General features: G+C 45.9%; 1 protein-coding gene across 4 annotated transcripts in view; it reads right to left on the bottom strand.

Annotated features, from left to right (window-relative positions):
• dock9b (dedicator of cytokinesis 9b) overlaps positions 1-22,615 on the bottom strand; it is a 40,950-nt gene extending 18,335 nt beyond the window's left edge. For 2 of the 4 annotated variants that reach the window (XM_068590478.1, XM_068590479.1), the window contains exons 1-12: positions 22,271-22,615; positions 8,799-8,915; positions 6,363-6,452; positions 5,121-5,203; positions 4,231-4,300; positions 3,582-3,677; positions 2,980-3,114; positions 2,673-2,847; positions 2,307-2,362; positions 1,520-1,594; positions 1,249-1,389; positions 56-409 (exon numbers count right to left, since the gene is read on the bottom strand). In XM_068590478.1, coding sequence (XP_068446579.1) covers positions 56-409; positions 1,249-1,389; positions 1,520-1,594; positions 2,307-2,362; positions 2,673-2,847; positions 2,980-3,114; positions 3,582-3,677; positions 4,231-4,300; positions 5,121-5,203; positions 6,363-6,452; positions 8,799-8,915; positions 22,271-22,384 — 1,506 coding nt within the window. In that variant the 5' untranslated portion in view covers positions 22,385-22,615. Of the gene's footprint in view, positions 1-55; positions 410-1,248; positions 1,390-1,519; positions 1,595-2,306; positions 2,363-2,672; positions 2,848-2,979; positions 3,115-3,581; positions 3,678-4,230; positions 4,301-5,120; positions 5,204-6,362; positions 6,453-8,798; positions 8,916-10,238; positions 10,490-14,492; positions 15,411-22,270 lie in introns of those variants that run through there. The other 2 variants (XM_068590476.1, XM_068590477.1) reach the window with 2 other exon arrangements.
• Between the last annotated feature and the right edge of the window lie 112 nt (positions 22,616-22,727).

Raw genomic sequence — 22,727 nt, 5'->3', positions numbered from 1 at the left:
TTTTCCAGCACACCGTACATTCACGGCTACGTCCTACCACTGCTAACCTCCGTACCTTGGCGGAGTCTGAGCTCTTCATGTAGGGTTCGGTGCAGTGGGTGATCCCCCCCTGCAGGACCTTCTCCATCCTGGCCACCAGGAAGATCTCCGGATGCGGGCAGGTGACCGAGAACACCCCCTGCCTGGGGTACTGGAGGGCATCCGCCGGGAGCCCACTGGCCTGCCGTCGTCCAGCCAGGGGGCCGTCGCCATCGCCGCCGCCTCCATTGATGTGCACGTCCTGCTTGTTGCCGGAGCCTGATGTCATTTGTCGCACCAGAGGGTGGTTGAGATCCACGTGGAAGTCGGCCGAGATCTTTCTACTGTTCTGGACGTCGAAGAGGGACAGGACAACGTAGAAAGGCTCCACCTAAGATCAAAGTTATGAGAGGAAAACTACTTTGGTGACGGAAGCGAGGAGATGAGAGACGAACCCTTCCTTCCTCGTGCACTTCTCATTTTCCATCAGGTCCAAATGGACCATTGATGTAATTCGTCTGCTCATTCATTCTTTCCACCGAGCATTTCCATTACGCAAACCCATTTGTGTGTGTGTGTGTGTGTGTGTGTGTGTGTGTGTGAGGAGCAGAGCTAATAGCTGCGGTTTCCCAGCTGAGTGCCGAGGGTAGAGCACCTCTACAGAGACGGAGACCTTGGAGAGAGACGGCAGGAAACCAGCCTCAGACTGGTGCTAATGCATGGTGGGAGGCCCAGGCCGGTGTATGCATATGGCATGAATTTTGGCATTTTAAGTGTTTTTTTTTTTCAAATGTTGGAAGGATAGTCTTCAGCTCCTATAATGAAATGGACAGAAGTGTCCCCATTAAACCACATTTTTGATCCCAAGGCCATTACATCACATCAATCTACAGCCTGAATTTCTAAATTGTATTTTTTTCTATTTTCCACCAGATTGAGCCTATTCCTCATGCTTGTCCTGTGGGACACATGCATGCTATTTTTCCTGGTGTCCACTGGGACATTGCTGGTGTATTATGTGTTTCAATAAAAACAGAATTTGGGGACTTTTTCATAATACAGTGGCATTATGTAGAGTTCAATTCATAATGTTTTGTAGTTGTGATCAGGACTGAATTGTGTAAAAGTGGAAAATGTATAATTTTATGGATTTTATTTGAGGACAACGCAGGCACAAGGGTTAAAGCGTTCGGCTGTATTTTGCTGGGGGGATTGTTCATTGAAACGTACATTAGTGGTCGGCCCCTCTTCGTTCTCTGCGACGCAGCCCTGCAGGTTGAAGGACAGGTCGTGACAGCTGACCAGGACTCTCTTCCCGAACTTCTCTTCAAACTGACGCGCGTCTGGCTCGATGCCAGAGAAGTCCAGTTTCTGTGGAAACAAGAGACGAGGTCAAACATGTTAATTAAACTGCCTTTTGATCGGGAAATCGATAAATAACAGGAGCAAAAACTGACTGTGGCGCTCGAGCATTTGTATTAAGTGTAGTTATCTCCGTCACCTGTGTGTCAGGGTCCAAAGTGAAGAGTTTCAGGCGCGCTTCACTCCTCATTTTGGACTCAATATCTCTGGCAGTCTGTTAAACAAAGCAAAGAAAAGCAGTTCAACATCACCACATGCCACAATGTAATCAGAAAATCCAAGGACAGTGAGTGTATTCAGTGCAATGGAAATACATTTTCATCATCATCCCCTTTTTCCTCCTCTACCTTTTCTATTTGTTTGATTTTGTTTGCTCTCATTTGTAAGAATTTGTAAAAGATGATAACTCTCGTACAAAACCCTCTATCATAACGTGGGGGCACTGCAACAAGCTGTAAAAACCCAACATTGACATATTATCATCTATGTAGTTGATATAGCTAACATGCTAGCAAACAATTTAGCACATTAGCAATCATCAAGGCTTGTATTAACTATACTTTAGTCTCTTAAGCTGCAAAATCCAATGTGTTCTCCAGCTAAAAGTTTGTTCCCAGAGTGCCATGCTCACTCCTGTTTAGCACCCGTCTTGGCCTCATCTGGCCTCTGCATTTGGAGGCCAGACACACTATCGCAGATGTTTGCTTGCACCAACAGGAAACCTGGCTGCAGGAAATCCAGCTGTTTGGTCATTTCAACCCAAAAGCAAAACGAGACCGCTTCCACGTGAGGTCATATGGCACCTTCAGACATCCAAAGCACCTTTACAACATGTAGACTAATCCATATGGCGTGGCGTGTTCTGTGGTCAAACAGAGGTGTTTAGCATTGTTCTAGCATTAGTACAGATGGCAAAAACAGGCTACCTGAAAGCTGTCCTGGAAACCTCCGGAAGAGAGGTCTGTTTTTCCGTGCTCCTCGTCTGTTGGAGAGATCAACATATTATTTGGTGCAATTATATAAAACATAATGATGTGTTGGTCTCTGCCTCTCTGCGAGGAGGATTACATAAGTAAAAGTATTGATAATTAAGTTGTTTATCGAGCATGAGCACTTCGCTTGAGACCCGCAGGTGCAGCAAGCACCTCTGAACAGCCTGAACAGCCTCGGGACAGGCAAAGAAATAGGCAGACACAAACACTGCACATAATTTCATATGCAGAAATAATTAAGCTGTGAAAACAGAAAAACAAGATGTCAAGGAAATGAAACAAAAATGCACAAAACCCCACCGTCGTGCAGGTCCCCGTTCCTCTTCTCCTGCATGGCCTGTTCAAAGCTGCTGTGGAGGATCTTGTTGAGGGTGCCGATCCACTCCTCCATCTCCGCTTCGCTGTCCGCGGCCAGCAGGAACGTGCTCTTGTCCTGCATCTTCAGCTCAAAGGCGAACCGACGCACTTTGCTGTTCTGAAAGATTTTCAATACAGTCCATTCAGGTCCTTTAAAGTATTTATTACATCCCAGCTGAAGCTGAAAGAATGCATATTTTGAATTTGTCTGAATTCATACTGTGAGAGGGCGTTTCAAAAGATGCTTTACCTGAACAACCCCCATGCATGAGTCAAGGAAGATGGTCCCTTTGGGTTCCTTGGAGGTGTTCTCGTCCTTGTAGAAGTTGAGGTTGTAGGATCCATCTCCCAGCTGGGCCAGATGGAAGTACCTCCTCTTGAAGGACTAGATGATGAAAACAGAGCATGTTAGCATCCCAAAAGGCCTCTTTCTCTCTAAAAATACCACGAGGGTGAAGATGGGGACGTGGGAAAGTTCAACGCATATTGACAAAGTACAAGCAGAGAGAAAAAGACAAACTTTAGTGGAGAAAGTCCAACATGTGTATTCTCTTTACATTAATATCATGATGTTGTTTCATGAAATGAGCTGTAATTATGACAGGAAACACTAGAAAATACTTCAACTGAATAACACACAATAAAGATTGTTTCCAGAACAACACATTGATTTCAAAAGGGAACAAACAATTATTGTTTGCTGCAAACCATGAGGAGGGAGGTGCTATTACATATTCTATTAGAAAAGCATACCTTTTTATTTTATTTTGCACAATTTAAACAATAAAATCTAAATCACAACACAAACAGCCAGTTTGTAGTATATGTCCATGAGGTTGTGACCGCTCTTACCCGCATTGTCACACTGATTGCACTGTTCATGTTTCCTTTGTACAGCCAACCATGTTTAGACACTCCTCCCTTCTGAGAGCCGAGGGAAGCTGTGTCCTGCAAGAGGAGGAGCAAAAAACAACAACATTACTTTCAGAAAAAAAGATTTCCCACAGATGAGAATCACATGTACATGTAGGTCTTCATGCATGTGCACCAAAGGACATACGGCTCTCTCTCGTAAGAATTTATTTACACACATTGGGCTTGAAAACCTGCTGACACCAACAAGTTCAGTCCTGAGAAGGATGCTCTTTATTAACAGCAACCGTGCACTTCTCTCATCTCAGGGGGTTTTAACCGCGACGCTGTGTCCATCAAAGGTCACCGGCCTCCCGCTAAATCAATGCCTGCAGCGAGGTAATTATTGGAAGGAGATGGGCCCTTAAAATGCTCCAAATGCCACAAAGACGTCAGTTATTCTGGGAAACGGCGTGGGACAAGAACATGAAATAAAACATCCAAAGGTTGGCTTGTATTGAAGAAGTGGGATTAGATAAAGGAATACAATATTGTGCAATAAATTCAATATAGTGTCTGTGCTCTATTTCAATCCTTTGTGTCCTTTCATGAACGAAGAGGAAAGAAAGTTTGGGATCGGTGGGCTCACCTCGTCTTTTTCCACATCTTCATCCACCTCAAACAGGTGGGCTGCCAGTTTCTCCGGTCTCGACACCTTACTGAAAGCACAGGGAAAAGGTCACTCGGGTCCTGATATCCATGGGCTTCGAAGGAACCATTAAATATTGGGAGGTCTCTGGCAAATAACATTCTTAAAGTGTCTTCAAAGGTAAGAGAGAGTTCACACTGTGTAGCTTTCAGAATAGAAAATTGAAAATTGCAAAAGGATGGGTTATTTTTTCAGTGAACTCGAGCTTTACAGGATGTCGCCTGACTACGACAGCTGCTTCTCTAAGTGCTGCTCAAATCCCAGACGGCGAGTTTGCCCTTTGACCTTTACGAGACCCAGCATAAACAGTGTCAAGGCCGAGGCCAGGGCCTGTCTTGGTTTTACGCCACGGCGTTTTAAATATGACACGCAACATCTGTAAAGCACATTCCTGTGCTTAAGGAAAAGTCTCTAACCACGTACACACAAGGCATTGTGGGATTTCCCTTGAGCTTCAATGATATCAATCAGCAGCCGTCCCGGAATAGCTCTGCTTATCCTTGCTGGAACAACATAGGAAGCCTTCTATTGTTGTGGTGGAGGAACTCGGAGCCGCAGAGACACAGATTTCCGTGTTTCTAGAGTTCTGGCTCAAACATTCGGAGCGCTGTAAACAAAGGGCTGTGTCGCGGAACAAAAGAAGATATACAAAATCCATGTCGGGCCTTTTGCAGCATGGCGTGCAACACGATGGACAATGCCGACCATTAGTTTAACGGCGCATGCTTCTATGGATATAAAGCTATAGAGAAAAGTAGCATCTAAAAAGACTTGATCCAGCAAACCCTTTCAAACTCCCCATTCAGTGTGTGACTCTACACCTCACTCACTTTGGGAGCTGGCGGAAGTCTCCAGAATACTCCTCATACTTGTAGTTGACCACGTGCCAATCGGACTTGTAGGTCTTGATGCACTGCAGAGACAGAGAGCGGAGACGGGGTGAGGAGTCATTTAAACAAGAGCAAATTAAGACATGTGTCCACACACTCGGTCCAGACAGGCTCAGGTTTCTAAAACAGTCTTATATATATATAAAGTATATTTGAGGTTCATCCAGAAGCGTTTGGACTCTGAGGAAAGGCAGACTTTAAGACTTGAGGGAGCTGTAGCAGTGGGAAAAATGCTTTACATCCAAGTAAAGGCTGGTGTGAATAGGGGCTGTAAACACTACTGAGGAAGGGGGTGATAAACAACAGACTCATGTGCTCCGCACTAGATTAAAATCACAGACCACCAGCAAAGGAAAAGTCTAAATCACCCCACCTCCCCTGGAGAATCCCGGCCCATTCGGGTGGGACTTTCCTGTTTGCAATGCAATAAGATTTCATAACGCCTAAAAGGTTTTTTAGGCCATCGTCTGTTCAAGCTCCCAGGAAGTTTTTATCCGTTGTTTTTATTTCCTCCTATGAAGAGGAGAGACGCAACCACACATTTTCTCGGTGATGTTTCCGATGTGTGTTCATCAATTCTGAGAAATCATGAGAATACACTTGTCGACTGGGGCAAGAGGTGACTAAAAAGTGGGAAAATAAAGAACGGCCCGTGTGGATAAGGCCTCCCAGCGACTCCAGATGTAGTTATGATGTAACTCCTGGCTGCAGCCACGGGGGACTATCCCCTATCGGGCCCTATCAGGCCGCACCCCCAACCAAACCCCAGCTCCTCTGAAACAACATGACGTGAACCACCACTGAACTGGGAACCTGTGAGGGCGGAGAGCGCGAGTGGAAGTTCATTTAAAGGCCAACGTCGAAAGTGTTTCACGCGCACCGTATCAGTTTCCCCCCCCGTCTCTAAATCACGTGTCAGCAAACACTTTTTCGCTCGCTTCCTCGCTCCACTGTACACCATGAACACATTGATTCACGTCTCCATTATCTTCAGGGTGTGAGAGCCAGTTGCATTATCCGGACTCTGTGTTTGGGTGAAAAGGAACAAAAACACTGCTGTGCTCCACAAAAAAAAAAAAAGGATAAAGAAGCGATTTGCTCAAGACGGTGAGCCTTTGGCCCAAGACGGAGGGATAAGGAATGGACAAAGCAGGCTCACGTCCAGGTATGTGTTAGCTTTACCTCTTGGACAAACAGCGAGTGAGCTTCTTTCTCTGCAGTCTCTGGCACGGTGGAGAACAGAGTCCTGCCCAGGCGCCTCAGGGTGGAGATCTGTGGAAAAGAGGCGAAGGCAGGCATGAAAAACAGACAACAGATCCATTTTGCTGGTGTTTGTATACAAATCCACTCAACACATGTACCGCTGTAGGTGTATGTTTGGTGTTGACTCCTCGTGATCATATGAAATTGGATTGATCCCAAGAGGGCAGATATCTTTGTACTTTCCTTTCAGAGGAAAACAGAGATCAAAGTAAGCTGCAGACCAGCCGTCCTGAAGTGGATCCCTGCTACACATCATATCACGCCGCTAAATGCTCAGATGCAGAATACCAGAAAACGCTGACCAATCAGAGCTGACGTGTTTTTAATGGTAGGTGCTTTGAAAGAGACAGGCGCAAAAACAAAGCCTTTCAAACCGATATTACTCTACAGGTATATTCAGACCGACAGTATGAGGTAAATGACGTGTTTAAAACTACTCGTAGTAGGAGTATGAACTTGAAAATAAGCATGATATGTCGCCTTTTAGGATGATAATCATTGTCTTATGATATTATTGATCATCAACTATGAACTATTTTTTCAAGCCGAGTTAAAGAAGAAGAGATGAAAGGAGATGGTGCTTTTGTTCTTTTGAGTCGCTCAAAGAAAATACAATAGCCAGTACTGCAGAAAATGTTCCGCAGCCTGTATTATTCCAGTCCTAACTCCTCATCCTGCGAGGCCTAATAGACAGATTCAGAGAGAGAGTGGAGCGCTAAGATCCATAGCTGAGGAGCAAGAGGCGCCTCGGGGCATCAAGACTGTTGGGCTAGCAATCCTTGCTCCCACTGAGTGTTCTGCTTTTCAAATCAACCCACAGAGCAGACTAGGAAACAGTGGCACAATGACCTAGTTTTGTCATAAATCTCCTATTCCTACCCTGGCAAGCGTGTACAGTTATCCAGTCTCTGTCCAGTGCACTCTTGCAATAGCAATCACAGACTTGTCAGAAGCCCAAACTGAGCTCAGTTACCATGCAGTGATGTGTTAAACAGGGAGGATATTATTGGTCATTCAGGACGGGACAGCAACAAAAGATAGTTGGAAAAAGATTGACCTGACTTTTATGCTTTTGTTGGAGTTGAATAAGAGCAAACAACTATAAAAAAAGTGCTTTCTTGCTGTGAAATAGATAATAAAAATGATCAACATGAAGCCAGCAGGCAGTTAGCCTAGCTTAGCGTAGCAACTAGGGAGCAGGGGGACTCAGCTAGCTTGGCTATGACTTCTTTAAGACATACAAAAGTTAAAATGAAAGAACAACACGGCTGAAACAAGACATAAATAGTGAGTTTTCGAGCGGCCTGTAGAATTTTTAATCTTTGGTTAAGTCAAGCTAGCTGTTTCCTCTGACCTAAGCTAGCCTGTCTCCTGGCTCTAGCATCAATCTCTAGCATGGCTATCTGGGTGAAATGGTTGGGGACGGGAGGAGAGGAGTCTTCTGATTGGACTCTTCCTACTTTAAAGGATGACATTCTTATATGTTCTATATATATTTAGGGGAAGTTAATCCAGAACTCAACACTTGCAGCTATGGTGTATCCATAAGCGTGTATATCTGTGCAGCACGTGCAAATGCGAGACCCATATGTCTGGCTGGGCCCGCCTCCCTCTCTCCTCTCCTAAAGCCCAGTGATGTAAAACATATGGCCGGTTAGACGGGTGGACGGACTGGGTCGGACCCACGCACACTCACATAGAGGGCAGTTACTAATGGCTGTGCTCTGGAGACAGCCTTGTAATGAAACCCACTCATCTACTGATTGTGAAACAGTCTAGTAGCAAACTGTACGGTCAAAGATTCCCACTGTGTTTTGTTATTGCTCAGTGTGTGTTCCTTTCTTTTGTTGCACTAATTTGACATTGTCTTGAAAAGGGAGAATCTTAGAAAACTGGTTCACTTCACAACATCATAAACTGGTTGGTAGATGCTCTAAGACAATGCACATGACCAGATTTATCCTTTAAAGTTTGATTACTTGGCCTGTTTTTTCAGGAGCCTTGAGGAATGACAAACATTTGAGTGTGGCCTCGTTTTCTCTTGCTCTCTCAAACTGGGAGTGGACCCCGCCGAGATCCATCCCAGCGCTCGGTGATGTAATGTTGACACGGTCTTTGAGCTCCCTGGGACACAAGCAGCAGATCTACGTAGCGTGCAAATGTTTATAAAAGCGTGAGCCAACGACTACACGCAGTCCAATTAATAGGTTTATAGGTTTAACATATGGATTTGCCAAGTAATGTCATGGAAGACCCAAGTCAAGACATCAAAGTATCAACAACTACTACAGATGCTAAACTAAGTACACAACTATCTATATAATACATAATATAATAACTCCCTCAAGGTCTTACCTGGAAGTCATCCATAGGGAACTGGAGCATGTCCCGCAGAACATCGCTGAGGATCTGAGTTTTCCTCTGCAGGAGCACGGCCTCATAGTCCAGAGGCTCTATGATCTTCGGTTTTACCTGAAAGAACAAATAACGGCAGGTGATCGGTAAGTGGCAAAACGTGGCAAGGCAGAATGTGTTTTTGTTCTGTCCGGCTGTGACTTTTCATTGAATTTTCATGATTCGTTGACTGATAATTGTCCACTTAATAAGGGTATCAGTGTTACAAGTCTGGGGTATTCACGCTGTCTGGACAACAAGTGCTATTGTCTTTTACTGACAGCCACAGCGGCGAGAACAGGCACAGAGAAGAGGAGACGCTGGAGGAAAGAAGCGAGGGATGGATGGATGGATGGGCGAGAGTCTGCGTGCGCCATTGTACCAGCCACTGCGTCATGAGCTCAAGTTCAAAACCTGAACTAGAGAAGCAAATAGTGTTCATTGCTGCTGGACACATCTCTCAATGCCGAGCGCAGGAAGACGTACAGTTCAAACTGTGTTCTTCCTCCCATACGAGTAAATCTGTGATCCATATTATTTGGATTAGCCTCTTGATCTGGGCCCGATGAGCGCATAATGAATCGAGGCCAATTAAACGGTCGGACTGGCTTTGCAGATTTCCTTGGTCCCGCCGATCCTCCCGATGATGTCATGAAAATATCCCTCCATCTCGCTCAGCCCTTAGGATGCAAAAGATCATCTGATAAGCAGAAAATCGTCGGCCCTGATTTACAACCTGGATTATTGCCATTCAGACGGGAAGATAATGGACAAGCAGCTGTGAACTGTGAACACCCTCAGTTATTATCTCTTCAACTCAATCAGACAAAGTTGTCTGATTGAGTTGAACTGATGGAGATGTGGCTGTTATTGTGCTATTGTACTCAAATACTGTCAGTCTTACAATAATACAAGTTATAATCTGGATTTACGGTTTAAAAAACAACAATTTAGTGACATTTTGCAATAGAATTACAAAAGTAAAGTGACCAGTGCTTAAATTCTCCAAATGCCAATCCAACTTTGAAAATATCTACATCTTAAAAAAGCAAATTGGTTTGTATATGTCGTTTTTCTTTTATCATTGCGCCAACTTTGCTGCCAACTTGTCAGCTCGCCTGAAGCGCAGGAACAGTTAATGAACAAAGAGAGCCACAAGTGCTTCATTTCCTAAAAAAAGATCAACGTTCAACCCCCTGGAGGGGCCCGGCCCTGAAGCTGCTATTTCCCATTTCCGTCTAACCCGTTTAAAAGGAAGATCTTCAAAGCTGCTCTTGGAGGAGGAATCTGAGAGATAAAAACAAAGATCGCTTCCATTCACAACCCAGGAGAGGAAGAGGTTTCTTCAGAAAAGAAGAAGAAACGTACTTCCATATGAAAGATGGCACAGTGTGCACTTACCGCCACCACCTGTGACCCGACCTCCACCTCTTCCTCAATCTCAGCCAGGCTCTTGTACTGCTGTGGGGACTCTATCACCATCTCCCTCTTGGGGGCTTTGCCGGCCCGGCCCTGCATGGCGGTCGCGTCCTCCCTGCTTGCCTGGTGAACAGGTGTGAGGCTCACTGTGCACACGCCGCCGCCGCCGCCGCCATGGCACAAAGTGGCAGGGAGAGCTTTTTGCTGCCGTCCAGTGAGATTGCCTCCACTGTTCTCAATCGCGGTAGCCCGGCCTCCCTCTCCCTCCCCCTCTCCCTGTCTCTCTCTCTCTCTCTCTCTCTCTCCTTGCTCTGTCTCTCATCGGATGGGCCCCTCCCACCCTCACAGCTGTGCAGCTGTGAGCGTGTGTTTGTATGTACAGTATGTGAGGGGGGAGGACGGGAGGACGGGAGGGAGAAAGGAACCACTCCCCCATTAAAAACGTCAAAGAGGCCCAGAGATTACGTTGTCATGTGCCTCCTCCACCTGCCTTGTGTGTGTGTGTGTGGAAAATATAAAGAAACGGTAGTAGGTAAGAGGAGATGAATTGAAAAAAGTTCAAATTAAAAGGGTAGAATTTGTGCAATTCAAGGTATTAGTACCCACCAGTAGGTGCAAAAGAAGATAGCTAACATCAATAATCAATAAATATAGAGAACCCAAAATACTACGGCCCTCTGTAAACATTGAACACATGAGTTTGTGGATTCAATCTCTGGTTTCAAGTCTTCTTGAAGTAAAATATGGTCCATTTAGAGTCAAATAGGCCATAAAGCATGGTGTGCTTTGGGTTATAATAATATATATTGAGCCATTTACGACGTCCATGATGATGATAGCCTATAAAAGATGGTCTTCTAGGTCCTTCCCGATCAGTTCTGATCGCCAGACTTCAACCCTATACTGGGTTGAGAAACTGCGATAGTGCCGAAGAGCCTAAAAATAACTGTCGCGAGCCACAGTCCCAGTACTGACACCCAATCTGTGTTGATAAAGTTCTACTTCCTCATTGATATTTTGCACCGCTTTGAACTGGTGCTTCCGCTGCAGCGGGCCCTCACAGCAGGGTCAGTGAAAACACTCTTATCCGGCTCTCAACACACACACACTCACACACACTCCTGCTGCTTCAGGAACAGTTTGAGCTGCTCCACGTTCCTCCGTCCAGTCAGCGTCCTCTCCTTTAATCTTCAAGCGAAGGCTCAGCTGTTTTCTATCGGAGAGTACGCTTCCCCAACGATGACATTTCAAGTTTTCGATGTGGAGAGAATTTATGCAAATCCTGTACGACATTACATTTTTTCCTTCTCCTTCTCCTTCTCCTTCTGCTGCGTTAAACACAACTCCCAAACCACGGCCGACGTTTACAAGCCACTGAATTGTTCTGCCTTAACGAGCATGATTATTAACTCATCCAATTATCTCCATGGGAAGAGAAGTCGGGGCTCTCTTGAAAGGAAGAAAGGAAGAAAGAAAGAGAGAGGGAAAGTGGGTGTGGGGGGTGGGGGGAGGTTGTCAGAGAAAGGGGATTGCATGCCACGGGTCAGGATGACTTCAAAGGCCTCTGCTGCAGTTTCGGTGCCATCACCTCAGACAGAACACGGCACAAAGGCGGGCATGTGTGTGTGTGTGTGTGTGTGTGTGTGTGTGTGTGTGTGTGCGTGTGTTTCACTTTTTGTACAGCGCGGTTCTCTGATGTGTGGGGCACTGTGCATGATTTGCATAGCTTGTTTTAACTGTACTTGCTTCAAAGGGACTCGCTAAAATGTACCATTCAGAGAAATAACTTGGCTTTAAAAAAAATGCATTAAAAATCGCACCGAGGCCGTGAAATCCCTCCGAGCTCAACTCCCTCACAGAGAGGGGAGCGGAGACGGAAGAAGAATAACCGCCACAAGTGGAGCGGCGACTAATACAAAGTGTGAAAAGCGACGATTAATCCAGTCGGCTTCCTCCTGTCCTGAAGCGAAGCCGACGTGGAGGTGCCTTAACCCTGCATTCTCCCAAATGGCCAGCAGGGGACGTTCTCTTCAATACGTCATGATGTTTATTTTGTATATTATGGTTCCGTTTAGAGTCAAACAGATGATAAAACAGAGGGTGTGGCTACAAGAGCCGTGTACGGTGTCTCATTGTCACTCCTCCGCAACCCAAGTATGGTACGTTCACTAGACGGCCGGACATCTGGAATTGTACATATGCTGATTGGAAACAACTTTCTTTTTTAGCTGCAGCACTAACTCCAACGCAGCCTCTCCTTTCCTCTCCTCCAGCCTCAGGAAAGGACTGCTGACTGGACCGCGGACGCCTCAGTGACGGCGTCACCAGCTCGGCGTGATAATCAGCCTCTTGTCAGAGACCCTGCCTGCCACTGAGGTCATCCCGCTTCGTTCCCCCCCGCATCTCCGGAGCAGCGCTCCCTCGCGCCACCGCGCTTCCCAGAGGCCAATCGCTGGGGCACTGAGCCAGAGACACCACGAGAGTTCGTGCCCGAGCGTGTGCAGGATGGGAGCGCAAATGAGTTTGCAAGGCCGTCTGCTTAAGAGCTTGACGTATGCAAAAAAAAAAAAACACACAAGAATGGTCAGAGAGAGAGAAGGAAAAGGATTTATACACAGCTTGAACTCATTAGCACATGTGAGCCTTCCACACCCTTCCCAAGAGGTACACACACACACACACACACTTGTAAGAGCGTCACACAAGTCTGTGGAGAATTGCATAAGGGCAATGACGTAATGGTGGGGGGGACCATCGATCCAAGGCACCCTGGGGAGAGAAAGTGTGAGGGCGTAGCCTGAAAAGAAGCAAAACTCCCCAGTCGGACCGTGATACACATACTCTGTCACACACACACACACACACACACACACGGATAAAGCAGAATCTCAAGGTGGCAAAGAGCAGCTCTGTCTTGTGTGTAACCGTGTGTTACTGCGCCTCCAGGTTGGGAACATGTGGGATAAGTTAAACGCAACACAGGAGAGGGGAGTTCCTCTATGATGTCAGAGCTCTCGGAGGTGCCGAGAGATCGGCTCGAGACTGCAGAGCAACATGAACCCCGAGGAGCAGAAAGTCCCTGGGATTAGTCCACGGGAACAGAACGTCGATCTGATAAGATAAGATAAGTCATTTATTGGCAACTAAATAATATTTTTTTTAATCACCGGGCTATGTCAGTGTCATCCGTGGAGTTTTCAAACTAACACGCCGTTGGTAACGTTTTCAAATGCCCGCCTCTGTTTTTGGGGGGTTTTAAAACTCGGGAATGGTGTGGACAACAGGCGTAAAGATAGCCAGAGATATGCACATAGAAAACCGTCCTTTATTCTTAAGGAAGCAACAACAAAGAAAAAGCGGACCAAATCTGCGTTTGGGTTGCCGTTCTGCACCCTGGCGTTCTGCTGCAACCTAAAGATGTAATTATTGTTTGTAAGTGTTATGGGAGGTCAACGACAGCTTTATGTTTGTAAAGGAAACACTGCATCCAAAAGAGATAATGGTTTAGCGTGCACTAGAAGTCCTACTTTACCCACTCGCCATCGATTGTCCATTAAATCTCTTTGATTTAGTGAAGGCCAGGCTACGAGCTAATGGGGCTAAGTTGAGGGGAGTAGCTTAATGTAGCAGTGGACGACACCGTGGCTACGGACCTAGATTGTACGCTCCTTGCTCAGTACGGGCAAACTCTGGCAAATCGTAAGACTTATGTTGCATTTCCTCGCAGCCCGATGTTAAGCCTTTGATCCGCCGCAGTAATTCTGCGATCGCGGGGCACTGAAAGATATACTTGACTTCTAAATCCAGCTCCTCGGGGAGTCTATTAGGAAGAATATTAGCCCAAAATCTGCTGATTGGTGCTCAATCCAACAAGTCTCCGCTCTATCTGTAAATTATTAATTTTGCAACCTCGAGAAAGATTTTATAGGATGTGTTATATGTATCTATGGAGTCACTGATCAAACACTGGAAAAAAAGAAAAGGAATTTTTATTTGGAGGAAAATTCAGTCATATAGACTCAAAGAGATGAATCCTCCTTGTCATAAAATCCACTTACTTGCAGATTTAAACTCATGGACAACCTTCTGGATAACAGTTAACCTGGAAAATGAAACAGGCATACTGGAGTTTTTGAATTAAATTAAACCTGATGGCAAAATAGTAGAACATCACTGGAGCTAACCCCTCTCCCCTGTGCGCGCCAGCCAAGAGGAAATATGCCAAAGTTTGTTTACCAGAGCAGTGGTGGAAAGCCAGAGTTGAGATCCCCTGAGGCTCAGCGTCTCCTCGTCCTCCTCTAGAGCACCCGGCCCCACCGCCCCCTTGATGTAGCCGCAGTTTCTCTCCAGGATGGAGCGCAGCCCCTCCAGCAGAACCACGCTGGTGGTGCATCCCATGGCGGCGCCGAGCGCTCGCCCGCCACCATGCAGAGGAACGACCTCACCGCTGGAGCCGGGTCTCCCGACTCTTAGCCCAGGTGGACTTCAGCAAGCCGATCTCCCCGCCTTGACCCCCCCCTCTCTCTCCGCATGTATACAGGAAGTCCGCTCACAGGTGTGCGTGAAAGTCACTCAGGTATCAGTTTCCAACGAGGAGGGTCCCCCGAACCGCCACCCCGTGAAGCGAGTCGCAGCCCGTCTGTGCAGCGCAGCAGGGATGGAGGGATGAACGCGCGGCGGAGGAGAGAGAAGCTGCTCACTCAGCCGAAGCAGGGCGTTCCTTCCTTCCTTCCTCACGCCGGGGGAGGGAGGGGACGAGGAGGAGGATGCTCAGACGCTCTCGCCTTGCTCCCTCACCGACTCTTCTTCTTCTTCGCTGGATCGCTTTCCCTTCTTCTTCCTTCAGCCTTGCCGTCTCTCTCCATCACGCACTCAAGCCTGTCACTTTCACTTCTCCACCTCCTCCGCTACCAGCGGGCTCACTTCCTCCCTCCCTCCCTCCCTCCCTCTCTCCCTCTCACAGCTTAGTCACTCTCTGACTCCGCATGCTTTGTCAACAGTAAAAGCAGCGTGTTACCAACAAAGACGCACTCACGGACAAAGTGGCTGCTGCAGACTCCTTCTCTCTGCCTCCTTCCCTTCTTCCTTCTTTCTCCCACTGACGGCGGAATCACAAGCGATGCAGTCATCCTCCTGATGTCACTTTCATGCGCTCTAAGACAGGAAAAGGGATAATTTAAAGCCTCTTGACCCACGTTGCCAGGCGCACAGACATTAACTCCTGGCTCGGACTGATAAATGAAGCGCGTTGTGCGTCATAGGACGAGCAGGACGAACCCGGCAACCCTCTGCAACTCCTCACGATCTAATTAACCTCCTCACATCCTCTCCTCAGAAGATAGGGTGTGAGATGGAGGACACAGCCAGCCGTGTTTATGCGAGGCTAATTTAAATCTCTGCATTTTCTTCTGCTTCTCTCCAGCGGCCAGTGTAAATATTTCATCAGCTGGTGACACACTCACCTACTTTTTAAGTGGATGATGCAGCAAAATGCTTAAGAAGAAGACAAAAAAGCAAAATGCTTAGAAGCAATATTTGAAATAATGAGAAAAGGATACTTCAGGATTAAATTAACTTAATCCTTTTTGACAAAGGCCAAATAATCACCTCAAGCAAGCCTAAAAACAGTTTTGCCCAAGAATTTTGCAGTTTCCATACAGCTCTTCTAATGCGATACTTCAAAAATGTGCATAATAAGTGAACGGAAACTTGGCTACCGACTGACTGATCTGTGGCGCGTTGCCACTTCAAAGCTAGAGATAGTTTCTGTCCATGCAGTGTTTTCAGGCGCATTCAAAAAGCCCCAACAGCATCCTTTGAACAACGCCATTACATTAAGGGGCTGTCCCTCAGGGGGTTGCATTAATCTAATGAAATTTAAACTGCACCCCTTAATGCACTCAATAACCTTTTTTTCCCCTCAGACATCTGCTAACTGGGGAAACCACCGATTGCACTGGACCACAAAATGATTTCATCAGAATCCAAAGAAGACATTAATCTGATGTAAAGCAGGAGCACAGCAGCAAAGCAATGTGAGACTGTCATCTTCCAATCCACAAAACAGCCCCGCCCATCCGTCCTTGATAATGCATTTACTCCATTATGTTTTGTTGCATGGGCAGTTTTAGACAAAAATGTGGACTTTTCCTCAGCTTTTCAAAGCCGTGAACCCTCTGTCCTTCTAACAAAAAACAAAATATCAGCTATCAAGGTTGTTCTCCTGGCAACAAGACAAGTTATTTCAGAGGAAGAAAAGGAATCATTAGTGCCAATACAATACAAGGCGTCATTGCACAAGCTGCTTAAACCAAATGAATCACACCGAGTAAACACTCAAAGGGTGGAATGAAATGAAACCCAGTCCCATGCCATGGATAAATGCTGACACACACACACACACACACACACACACACACACACACACACACACACAGAGAGAGAAGAGCTTCTTGTCCAAGTCTTTGTCTTTATATGTTTGATAGTGACAGTATGAAGTCTCTGTAGGGCACCTGGTGGAGACGTGCATCACTGCTGCCTCCCACAGGCTGCTCCTGGCACTGCAACAACACTGAGGCCTGATGACTCACTGGGGAGGGCAGCTCATCTTTTCGAATAGATTTTGTGGAACACTCCCTCCACATCCACATCTACAAGGCTGGGTTGAGACACGCAGTCATGGGAGCGTTGCCCAAAATGAGAGGCTGAGAACATGCAAAGCAGAGCAGTGACTCAAAACAATAAATAAAGACAGACAACTTTCACTGCAGTGGCTTTGATGGAAGCGGCATGAAAAAGCTATCTGGGGTTTGTTTTGCAAAGCTAGGCCTGCCTGGGGGACGTCTAATCCACTTGTAGTTAGTCATGTGAATGCAGATAGAGGGAATCCTTGTCCAATGTGATTACATATAGCATGAACACAAGTTCTTTGGACCGATGAGCATGGAGCGCTTTGAACAGCGGAGCAGCAATGCTCGTATGTCGATGATTTAACATTTGCTAATACACTAGATACTAAAATATCAGAGGATTGCCATGGTTCTAAATAAAGAAAGACAGAGTTTACAACATCTTGCCCAATTCACATGTATAAAGCCTTTAAATCATGCCACATATATTTGCACAATAAAGTGACATAATTTGTCAGAACATGTCCCCCATCGCACTTTTAGAGTGCGTGGTTGTGAACTGGAACTGTGCCAATAGCTCCATCAGGGAGCTAAAATTCAGGCTAAGAATAATGAAAGGTAGAATCTGGGTTACATGCGTGTGATTTGAGTATTGAGGGTCATTTAAGACCTGCAGGTGATCTGGCCGACCAGGACGGGAACAGAAAATAACTAACCTGTAATGACACAAACCAGCACCCTAATCTAAGTAGGCCGCTGGGTAATGTGCTCTATTTCCCCCGATCTCAGCCCGACTTTCATGTGGAAGGATTCTCGTGCAGCCAAAAAGGGCCCGTGAATGTTTTCCACATTGAAATGAAATGGCTATTTTTACAGCGAGAGCTGGGTGTGCCATTGTGTCAACTGGGTCAGAGGATTTTTCTTTTTTCTGGTCACTGCCCAAGTTTAGCAGACAACGCTGGCGGCACTGCCGGTTGAAATAGCAACCCCGTTTCTTCTGGCTAATCGCATATGTTATAAGCACGGTAGCCGTTAGAAATGAGTGACACGGATTAAAGGGGCACTCCACCAATTTAACACTTAAATGACGGTTTCTTTGTCGTGTCGTGGGGAGTTAAATAATAAAATAACCCAGTTGATGTCATCTCGGCAGGGCTAGGGTGTTAATACAATACGGTAATTTATTGTCTTCTGATGAAATCCTGTATCAAGATATCGGAGTGCACATGGGCATCATCTAAATTGATAATAACGAGCATGTGCCAACTCACAATACTCATTAAATCTGACGGGACATATGCAAACACAATGTTTCTGTTTGTGATGAACAAGCTTTGTGTTTGATGCAAATGTAATTATGCAAAGATGCTACACAATGTGAACATTACCCTTGCTTACCATCAAAACATTTTGCCCATGATTTAATACAAATTAATTGGTTTCTTAAGATCTTTCTGGAGCACAATTTATTTGCAGTGTTAGTCGTGTTTCACTGGACGCTGAACTTTTTCTTTTCATTTGTGTCTTCATTAAAAGTGATTACACTCTCCTTAAACCAAACACGACACTGATGTAGTTCCCATCTCTGCTATCGTCTTTCCTAAGTACTCCAGGAATAGGAAAACGTCTGATAATATGAAATGTCTGAGATCTGTTGGAATTAGTCAAACTGCTGAAGTTGTAATGTCTGCTGAACCTTAGGCATATTCTGTCCATGAAGCACAAAAGAAAAAGAAAACACTGAAGATGTTGCAATAAGCTGAAATCTCTCTTACACTGTCTCTTGAATCAACACTCCGGGCCTTGTTGTAGAAACAAAAAAACAGGCAGCAGCTGTCCAATAAAAATGATGTGGCAGTCAAACAAGTACAGGCCTTTTTGTGTGTGTGTGTGTGTGTGTGTGTGTTTTTTCCACTCGTAAGGCTGTAGGCGCTAAAGAACGAACACAGCCTCGATTGCGGTGGAGACTGTGGCAACATGTCAAAACCATGTCATGAAGTAAGAATGTTTGCATTACAGTGATGTTGATTTGTGCCGTTTTCAATAGTTAAAAAAAAGGGGAGTAATAAAGACGCAAACACACACACACACACACACACACACGCACACACGCCAGGCTGGCCTCGGATGCACAAAGCGCAAGGGTGTAAACGACAGAGGTAGTCTAAATAAAGACAGCGTGGAAACCACAAGGCCAGAAGAGGCCTCGCTTCAGCCATCAGAGGCAGCAACCTTGTGACGCCATGAACCCAGCAGACGACCTGTCGCCCCTTCATCATGCAGGTCCTGTATCATGACACAGATGTAGGTCAGCAGTGCTAAAGCATCTGCAAATCTGCAGATTATCTCCACCAGGTTTTTTTTTTAATGCTCTGATCAGACCAAATCCTCTAAAGGGGGAGTTCACTCACAAATGGAATTGCACAGTTTTAACTGCTGGTCTGAACCAAGAATCAAATGTGATGTGGTATTAAAGCTGCAGTCGGTAACTTAAAAAAAAAAAATGCTCACACTGTCACTATGGGCCAGCAGTAGCGCGTAAAACAGATAATCTGTGAAAAAAAGACCTTTTTGTACTGCTCCCCATAGCATTTGCAAGATTCCAACAAGCAACCAATCAGAGCCGAGAAGCCTCTAACACAGCTGTCAATCACTGCTGGTGACGTTGGTGAACTCTGATCAAACGATCACATTAGCCAGCGCTGATCAAATATGAACCCAGATTTTTTTCTTAGTGCATTGCCTGTTATTAGTGTTAAATGTTTTTTGTTTTTTTTTAAACATATTTTAGTTCACAGATAAGTTCTAAAATGAGTTTGCTCCGGCCGGTGGGTGGGGCTTAGTTTTGGCTCGACTGTTTTCAACATGGCGGCCATTAGGATTACTAAATGAGGCAAAAGAACCAGGTGTTTTTTCCCAAAGGTCATCTGTCTTATCTATACTGTCAGGATGTATAAACAGTTTGAGCAAATGTGAGAAAAAGTAGTGTTTCATCCTAACAGTTACAGCTTTAAAGGCCTCAGTGGGACATTACGGGGTGAGTGTCTCACAGCTACAGACATAAAAGACAAAAAGCTAAAATACAAAAACACAAAGACAGAATTTGAGTGTTTGCAGAGTATGTTTGTGTGCATGAATAAATGAGTAAGGACACTCATTCAGCAAGGCAGGGAGAGGGCAGAAAGAGGTATAAAAACCACTGAGCAAGCGTTTCCCACAGTTGGAAGTGATTATTAAAACAGCAGGGGCTGTCTTTACTGCTCCACTACTTGGCCTCCACTTTGTTTACTAAGGTAGCTGAGCGAGCCGGCCACGCCTGCAGTAACCATGTAGTGTGTGTGTGTGTGTGTGTGTGTGTGTGTGTGTGTGTGTGTGTGTGTGTGTGTGTGTGTGTGTGTGTGGGCATTCCAACTTGCCTGAGCCGGCCTCGGTCTTGCACCTATAGATGATTGATCACATATGCAGGTATTCATAATTAATGGTCCCCTCGGTGCGACATCGGGTCAAAGAGGGCACGTTTAAAAATAGCCAGGACACCTACCATCATCATCATCCATTATTTAATGCAGCCCGGGGATCTGATCTGACATCCATTATGCCACTCCACACACTGTGGACTAAAACAGAATTAATAGGGCTAATATGACACCGATTCAAACTAGGACTAAATAATGGATTGTGCGCCGCTATACTGGGAAAAGGAGTGTGTTACTTTAGGGACTCATTAAAACCTGTCTTTCAAATACCTCCGCCATCCTTTTGTATTAGATTCACACAACCAGATCAGCTCAAAGTCACACAGCAATCCAGGACCAGCCAACGTGCTTCTCGTGGTTGAAATCTGAGCTGTTGTGGGCATTCTTTGAAGTCTAGTACACTATACAAATATATGTGTTTTACCATACCAGCATGTCAGTCTCCATGTCAAAGGGCAGGGGGAAAGCAGCTGCGCCATGAGCGCAAAGTCAAAAATAGAGGTCCGGCAGAAGGAAGCACCCTAACAGGCCCATAATGGGACCCAGGTGCAAGCCTTGTGGTCCGCCATACAATGTCTTTTCTGATAAGTGCAGATGTTTCGCTCATTCATCTGAAACTTTGTGCACCGCTGGCAAAATGAGCAGGGGAAAAGGTCATTGCGTCCGCGTGGTATGCGGCCATTTGTTTGAGGCAGCTATACTAGACCAGGCTGCCACCTCAGGGCCTGTAAAGCTAAGTCAATGTGAAAGTGTCTTAACCTTGCATTCTCTCGAATGACCAGCAGGGGGCGAGTCCTCTGGTTTTAAAAAGATTGTATAGAAGTGTATGAGAAATGACCTCACTTCTCTCTTGATTTACTCCCTCAGTAAACATTGTAAACATGAGTTTAGGGTCTCAATCTCTAGTTTCGAGTCTTTTTCAATACAGCATGATGTTAATTTAGTAAATTATGGTCTTATTTGGATAAAGCTAGTGCACCGACCTATCGACAAAACACATTAATTTGTACACAATGTACTCTTCTGCTGCACTTTGTGCTGAGTGTGCAACCCAGCAACACTGTGAAGGCCATGATGTATGCAACTCTAACATGACGACCTGAGCCTAACCCCATTACAAACTCATTAGCACTGACCAGACCTCGTAAGTCCCCCCACCGTATCAGTCTCAGCAACATTTGAAAATCATACCAGATAGCCGAGTGCCGTACTGCTGAAGTAATGCTTCGCTTCCAGTGTGCTGGTGTTGTTTTGAATCGACTTTACTGGTGCACCAGGAGATACACAGATGACCATGGAGACAGCAGCCAGAAATGGCATATTGATCACCGATTTGCAACAAAAACAATCACTGGGTTAGTCGGGTTAAGTCTCTAAACATGAGGACACCACAGAGGGTCTTATTTACGTAGAGGAAGATGTCATGCATACACAATAATATCATCATACCTCATTATAATAGACACAAATTGTGTATCTGAGTGCATCCTGCCTCTTTGGCATTTTTTTTTTTTTTTTTACCTTAGTCATTACTCAGCTGTCCCTGTCTGTAACCTATCTGGTTGCAAGGTGCACCTGGGGGGAATCAGATGACAGGACAGGTGTGTGTGTGTGTGTGTGTGTGTGTGTGTGTGTGTGTGTGTGTGTGTGTGTGTGTGTGTGTGTGTGTGTGTGTGTGTCCCACTGGAGCTGAAGGTGTATATTTCGGTTGCCTGGCAACCCCTTTGAGAAAGTTGTAACAATAGACACCCTAGCACCAAGTGACAGCATCGTCATAGAAATCCCCATATAAAAAATACAGGGTGATAGTACTGCTTGCTCATCATGGGGGTCTTTAACTGTAGTTAACTGTAGTTAAAGACCGCCATGGTGAGCAAGCAGCTTCACACAGTGTCATGAGGGCTCTTACCATCATCACTGACGTCCTGACAGCCTCGGAGACGCTCTGCCTCAGCTCCGCGGCGGTGCCCGGCTTGTTGAGCCCCCGGGTGAACTTCCTCGCCTCGGGTGGAGCAGAAGCCATGGCACGGCCCCACCTTTCATCAGACGGCCAGGTTGCTGAGAGGAGCGGGACCGTCGGGAGGTGGCCGAGGGGGGCAGTTCCAAGCGGGGCTGTCCGACGTGTGTCAATGCACTCTGGTTTTATCCTGCCATTACACCGCCCTTGAAGTTACCACTCGCGCGCGCATGTAGTTGAAGCAGTAGTCCACGAGGAGAGAAGATGACTGCCCTCGTCACCAGCAGACAGCCCGAGCTCGCGCCGTCCCGTCAGCGCACACTGGCACGCCCCTTTCCCAGCGTAATAGTGGGACAGCGCCGTAAAGCTCAGCATTTATATATGTTTGTATACAACATGACTGCATTAT

Source organism: Clinocottus analis, unplaced genomic scaffold (genome assembly GCF_023055335.1).
Source record: "Clinocottus analis isolate CAN_PGR_092001 unplaced genomic scaffold, fCliAna1.0.p SCAF_24, whole genome shotgun sequence".
Taxonomy (NCBI): domain Eukaryota; kingdom Metazoa; phylum Chordata; class Actinopteri; order Perciformes; family Cottidae; genus Clinocottus; species Clinocottus analis.
The sequence above is the reverse complement of the archived record's forward strand: the minus strand, read 5'-3'. Positions and strand labels throughout refer to the sequence as shown.